The 6,560-nt window shown below is 46.1% G+C and overlaps 1 protein-coding gene across 1 annotated transcript in view; it reads right to left on the bottom strand.

Moving 5' to 3' along the window:
* Nucleotides 1–3,150: 3,150 nt before the first annotated feature.
* SLC25A33 (solute carrier family 25 member 33) overlaps nt 3,151–6,560 on the bottom strand; it is a 28,283-nt gene continuing 24,873 nt past the window's right edge. Inside the window, exons 6-7 of the mRNA XM_032495140.1 lie at nt 4,823–5,103; nt 3,151–3,658 (exon numbers count right to left, since the gene is read on the bottom strand). Of these exons, the coding sequence (XP_032351031.1) occupies nt 3,456–3,658; nt 4,823–5,103 (484 nt within the window). The 3' untranslated portion in view covers nt 3,151–3,455. The remainder of the gene's footprint in view (nt 3,659–4,822; nt 5,104–6,560) is intronic.

The raw sequence follows: 6,560 nt of genomic DNA, 5'->3' as shown, positions 1-6,560 counted from the left end.
GGCCCGCCCCCTGACTCGGCGCGCTCCCGCCGTGCAGCCAATCGGAGCGCGGGGCGAGCCCGTTGGGCGGGGCGCCGGCGGAAGTCGCGGTGCCGGCCCGAGTGCGCCCTCCCGCGGCCAGAGGTGGGAGGCGTCGCGGAGCCCTGCCCCGCGCTCTCCGTTCCCGCCGCGCTCGCCGGGCCTCTCCCGCAAAGTCCACCAACTTCGGCATCTCGGCTGGTTTTAACTAGTTTCCCCCGTTAGTTCTGTCTTCCCAACGCCTAGCCAAACCCGGCCCATGTGCGCGATGCTGTTTTCCGGCAAGTTGGAGCTTCTTAAACCACTTGACTGAAGCCACTCCAATGATCAATTGGTTTGTGGAAACATGAACGTCTCCCTCCCCACAGGGAGGAGATCGACTAGATCATAGGATCTATGCTTCCGATCGATCGTAACCCAACCAGAATGTCAGAGGTACTGGCCTAGAGGGATGAAACAAAAAAAGCACATGCAAATAAATTTTGAAAATACCTAAGTTTGAATAAACTCCTATATTATGTGTATGTTCACAGGAAGTAGAGGCTGTTTAATATTGAACTGCAAATAGTTGCGGGGGAGGGGAGTGAAGATTGATTTTATGCAAGTGTTTTAGCATTACTGGTTTGAGCTAAATTACTTTTATAACTAAAAAAAAAAAAAAAACAAAACCACCAGTAAGTCAGAAGCATTCGTATTTAATTACACAATATATATCTCAATGCTCCCACTATTCATGTTTTTTGGGGTCAACATAGAGTACTTACTGTCCTGGATAGTGATGGGTTATTTAGCAACAAATGTTACTTTGTTTCCTGTTGCTAGTTGGTCTGTCCACATCCTCGTCAGGTGCACTCACCAGGAACTGCAGAGGGAAGGGAGCAGGGCCTAAAATCCAGGCAGTGATTAGAGGTTGCAGTGGAAGCCCCTTTCTTGGACGCGGGCGGCAGAGCAAAGGCTTTCCTGTGCTCCGTTGCTGCTTTCACCGCAAATGAGTGAACAGTAGTGAAGCTTCCCTTCAAAATGTGAGGCATTGTATTTAAGCACCATTCTCTTTTCAAGGAAGACTAAGTGTTCGCGTGACATCCCGCTCAAAGCAAGGGCTCTGTGATCTATGTACAAAGAATGCACCCAACAACTCTGCCCTGAGCATTGCTAGTACCAGATCCCCTCCATCAGGGTAACACCTGTGGAATCATGCTCCCTCACTGAAAGGAATAGAACGGTTTGCTGGACCTTGGCTTCGGGTCAGATCACTGCACAGGCTGGGACACCCTCTCTACCTTAACATTTATCTACTCCACAAGCGGCACGAACCCACAATTGGTCAGTTTACTACTTACCTCCGGCAAGTCACGTATGCCTCGGAGCCTCTCTTACTTGTAAAATGTGGATGCTGATAATCTGTGCCTCACAAGATTGTCAGAATTAATTTAAATGGGAAAATAAGTACACCTTGCACAGTGCTTGGCACACAATGGAAAGCAATGAAGGCTTTAAAAGTCTTATACATATGATTACTGAAAAATGGTGAAATCTCAGTGACTAAGCTCAAGGAGGAGAGAAATAAATCGTGGGATTTCTCCATTAGCAGCTCAGTGATATTTCCTACTTTAAAATCCAACAAGCCCCTTTATAAAGGAAACATCACTTTTTCATGCTTGTTTTCTTCCTACTTTTGGTACTCAGTGCTTCTTCATTTCAATGCCCTGGCGTAGGAGCAAGCAGAAAATGAAATATACCAGGTCAACATCAAACTTACTTCAAGAATGTGTAAGTTCTAAATTATTTCCAAATAATTCTCATACCCAACTAGTGAATATTAAGCAACCTAACTTTTAACCTTCATATTGGATAAAATCTTGAGGAAAAATTCAGGTTTTGATACAAATATTAAAATAGGAAGGTGTTAAAAAAATAGGAAAGGGTGGCTAAGTGTCACTATTAAACAGTTTAAGTGAGCTTCTGGAATAGAAATCTCTTCACCGTCACACATTTTAGGAGCACTGAAACTTGACTAAAGTCATTTATTTTGATTTCTACTTAGTATGGACAGTTGAAGCAAATTATACTAGAGGGCTCTAAAGCACCAGCTCACCTCCTTTATGACCAAAGGTGAACAAAATTAAACTCAAGTGGACTTTAATTTGAAAGTGTCCTCCTCTCATCCCTACCAGGGTATCTTCCACTGAATCTGCACCTGATCTTAGCCAGGAGGCTGAGAAGCCATCTGCCACTGAATCTGAAACTACAATGCATCGGTTATTAAAATCAAGGATCCTTCTAGATAATCAGATTGAAAAATAACCTTAATGTATTTAATACATGCAAATTCCAGTGAAAGAGCTAATGGGAGACCATCCATCTCACCTGCCTTGTCTTATTATTCTTTTGTCCCTTATTAAATTTCCTTTAAAAATGGGGGGTGGGGGGCGTGGCATGAGTTTAAAACTCTGGTCTTTTCTCATTTCTAGGATTTTTTTCCCCCAACCTTGAACTGGGGTATTTAAACCACACCTGGGCCTCCTGTCAGAATAAAGGGGAACCCTCCCAGGGGCAGGTGGTCACCCTTGTGCCCTGCCCCTCTTGTCCAGCAGTGGAGCCCCGGGAACAGGGTGAAGACCTGACAGGGGACATCTGCGACGCTCCATGTTCCACACTCACAGCCACGCCGGGAGGCTGCGCCCAAACTTGCTTACAGGGTCCCCGGGCTTGCCTGGGCTGAGCCTCAGGAAATACATCCTGGAGCAAGGTAACTGGTAAACAGTTCTTTAAATCTCTTGCCTTTGGTGCAAAGTGGGCCTAGAGGATAACTTCTGGAAAACATTTATAGTTTTACTGTCAGATTAAAGATTTAGTGTCAGAAAGTTGTACTTTTTTTTTTTTTTTAACTCAGCAGCCTGAAAGCTTAGATTATCAACCTGTATGAAACCTGGGAAGCCTGTCTTGGTCTGCCCACTGGCACTAAAATGTGACACTTCTTACCCATCCAGCACTGCAAGATCTTACAGTCAGATCAGAAAGCAGGTTGTACTTTGACTTTATAGTTTTTCTGTGTTTTTAGGTATATGCTTCGCTCAAGTCCTTAGCTGTAGTTTTACAGTACAGTGGACATGAAAGAGGACACAAACCAAATTTATACTTAAATTAAATAGCATGATTTAATTTACTGGCTGCTTAATCCCAAATCCTCTTAAGTTAAAAACAACAAAAAAACCCCAAAAACCACAAAACTCAAAAGTTTTAATTAACTGTTAACGTTAATGAATTTTAACCTTCCAGAAGGCATGACTCCAAAAGGCAACGTCCAACAGGTGATACGAGCTGGGTATTTTACGGCCTTTCCTGTTTTGGTCTCAAACATTCTAAACATCAATGGAAAAAAAAAACTCTCTAGAGTTTTTCAGCTTTATTCTTCTAGAGCACAATTTCCTGGCCCGTCACTGAGCATGGTCTTCTAACAGGTATACAATTAATTCATAGGTAGACAGCACAATGGCAGTGTTTGGTATCTGCCGGATGAGCTGGGCAAAGAGTCCTCTGTAAAAGGCAAGGTAACCTTCTTCCCGGAAGACCAGCCGAGCAGTCTGGACGAAAGACTTGTACTTGGTGCCCTCCTCCCGGAGCCGTGTCCTGATGACTTCTGCGGAGAGAAATCACACATTGCAGGCTACAGATGAACTGTACTTCCACGCATGTGAGGGCAACTCAAAGTGCACAGCTTTACAACTGTTCCGGTACAACTACGCGCTCTGCTGTCTCCACTCTGTTTGGACGGGACAGTCATGCAGAGACAATGAAAAGCTCTTTTCAGAACATTTTCTAATTCTGGGAATTGGTCAATTAGGGACATTTATGTATACATACAAAAGTGAAAAATAACTTCTAAAGGATAGAAAACAGCTTAGTTTGAATGGGACTTAATTTTAAGGTCATTCATGATTTTTTTTACTCCCAGTTAAACAAACCCTGCCATTTCACTGGAGGTATAAATTGTATGAAGTATGGCAGTATCTTCAACAAGACTTTCTTTCCAGGTGCTCCCCAACTTTCTCCTCCTACCAGGATCCTTCTCCACTCTGTCTAGCTTAAAACCTGCCTCCTACCTTTTCAGACCCCGGCCCACCTGGCCCTCCCTCATCCCGGCACCCACAGCACACCTGTCACCGCCTGCCAAGCAGACGTCAGGGCACGTGACCCGAGAGGCATCCTGACCTCTTTTCTGAGAGCCTGCGGGGCTGCTCTGTGCCCCAGCACACGATGGGGACTCAATGACCTGTTATAAGTTGACCGTGTGCATTTGTCACAGCTGACGGTGCAGCAGGCTTTCGAAAACAAACCCGGTTTTTCATGGCACAATAAACTATGCTATTTTCTTTTAAAGTAGTTCAGTAGAACATTAGGTCTATAGTTCCTTACAAAATAAGCTTGCCAAAGTAGTTTTACTCAGCACTCCATTCAAAGTGGAGGCTGGGAGATCTCTATTTTTTAAAGCGTGGCCTCCATGTCATTTTTTAAAATTGAGAAATTTTAAGTAAAATCCAGATTTCTGGCTTCTCTGAAAGCATCAACAGTTCCACCACACAGGGCCCACATTCTGTCCATCAAAGTCTGGACCACAGTTAGCTGGAGCTGAGAAAAGCAGAGCTCCCATCGCTCACATGACCTGCGCCCTCGTGCCGCAGCCGCTGCCCTGGGACTCGGTCACCTCATTACCTGCAGCCTCTGCATTTCACCTTCAGAGGTCTAGACACACCGACACGAACTGCTGGCCGCTTTACTGTTCTGGAAGGAAAGCAAAACCTACCGTGTGGGTAAGCGACACAGGAGGCACATCCCTTAGAAAGAGCAGCAGCTGCCATGAGTCCAAAAAAATTGGTGGAATTTTTCTCAGTCCCATTTGGAGAAGAGGCTAATGGAGCTTCTTTCAGATACTTCTTTAAACTTTCATAAATAGCAAAACAGATGATAGTTTCTGAAATTCCAGCATACGAGGCAGTTAATCCCCTATAGAAGCCACGAATGCCTTCCGTCTGGTAAACGTAGCGGGCACACTGGAGTGTGTTCCTCTGCTTGGAGCCTCTCACTCTGCATAAAGGAGACCAGCGACAGGCCATTAGGACCTGCAGTGAGGAGCCGGCTGTGCACCAAGTCCCGAAGACGATGGGGTGACACAGAAATCAACAATGGGTGCCACGTCCCCCTGTTCAGTGGTTGGCTGAGCCCACCTGCTGGGACACCTGATGGCCCACAGAACAGTGTGTGCACCTGGGCCCAGAGTCACAGATATGTGCTCATAGTCTTGGAGCAATTTTGGAAAGAGCTACATGGAAGATGCTCAAAACAGAGGAAAATACAAGTGCAATGTCATCAGAACAATCCAAATGTCTAAACGCAGGATAGGTACGTAAACTAAGACAGTCATGTGGAGGGGTATGGCTCAGTGGTAGAGCGCGTGCTTAGCGTGCATGAGGTCCGGGTTCAATCCCCAGGACCGCCATTTAAAATAATAATAATGATGAAAATAATAAGATAAATTCATAAATAATAAAAAAAAGATAGTTGTGAAGGCAGTGAGATATGGGGAAGCACTTAAAGTGGACAGCAGGACAAAGTTATGTGTAAAGTATAATCAAATTATGATACAAATACGTTGAAGGAAAGCTCACCAACATCCTGACTGGGCGGTGAGTGCGAGAATGCTCTTTCTTACCATTCTAGTCTCCAAGTGGCGTATTTTGATTCTATTATTTCTACATTTATAAAATTATAAACATGGAATGGATGATACAATAACTCAAAAGCCTTAGGCTTGGATGCTCTACCCCACGATGTGAAGTGGTCATAAACCTGCCTGATACAAACGGAATCCCGGGATGGACCGTGTTTACACTGGGTGCACATCCAAGACCCCGCCTGTGGGCTGGAGACCAGGGCGCCCTCCTGCTCCGGTCTCGATGGGTGTCCCCACTCCTGCCCTGGAGTGACCTCTGTAACACGAATGCAAGCATGCCACTCTCCTGCTTAAAATCCTCTAATGCAGGGTTTCTCAGCCTCCGCACTATTGCTATTTTGGGCCAGAAAGCTCTCTGTTGGGGGTTGTCCCAGGCGTTGTAGGGTAGCTAGCAGCGACCCTGGCCTCTGTCTACTAGGTGCCACCGAACGGGTGAGAAATAAAAACGTCTCTAGACACTGCCAAACATTCCCTGGGGGACAAGCCCCCGAACCACTGCTCTAGTGGCTCTCCACTGCCCCAAAATAAAAGCCAAGTCCAGACTCCCATTCCCAGCCAGGGCTTTTCAGGACATGCCCCCCCCCGCCCCGTTTCTTCAGCCTTATCATCCGGTAACTCCCTCCTGCTGCAGCACCTCCACGTGCAGGACACCCCTTCTCTCAGCTGCTCAGGATGGACAATGCTGTCTCGCCTCCAGACTTTCTGCACACACAAGTCACCGCCGCCACCTGCCTGGCTGTTCTTCAGATGGTGGGGTGGACGTTGCTGCCACCAGAGGCCTCGCCTCCCTACACATCCTGCCTAGACTGCA

This window comes from Camelus ferus, chromosome 13 (assembly GCF_009834535.1).
Source record: "Camelus ferus isolate YT-003-E chromosome 13, BCGSAC_Cfer_1.0, whole genome shotgun sequence".
Classification (NCBI taxonomy): Eukaryota; Metazoa; Chordata; class Mammalia; order Artiodactyla; family Camelidae; genus Camelus; species Camelus ferus.
This window is presented reverse-complemented; position numbering and strand designations above follow the sequence as displayed.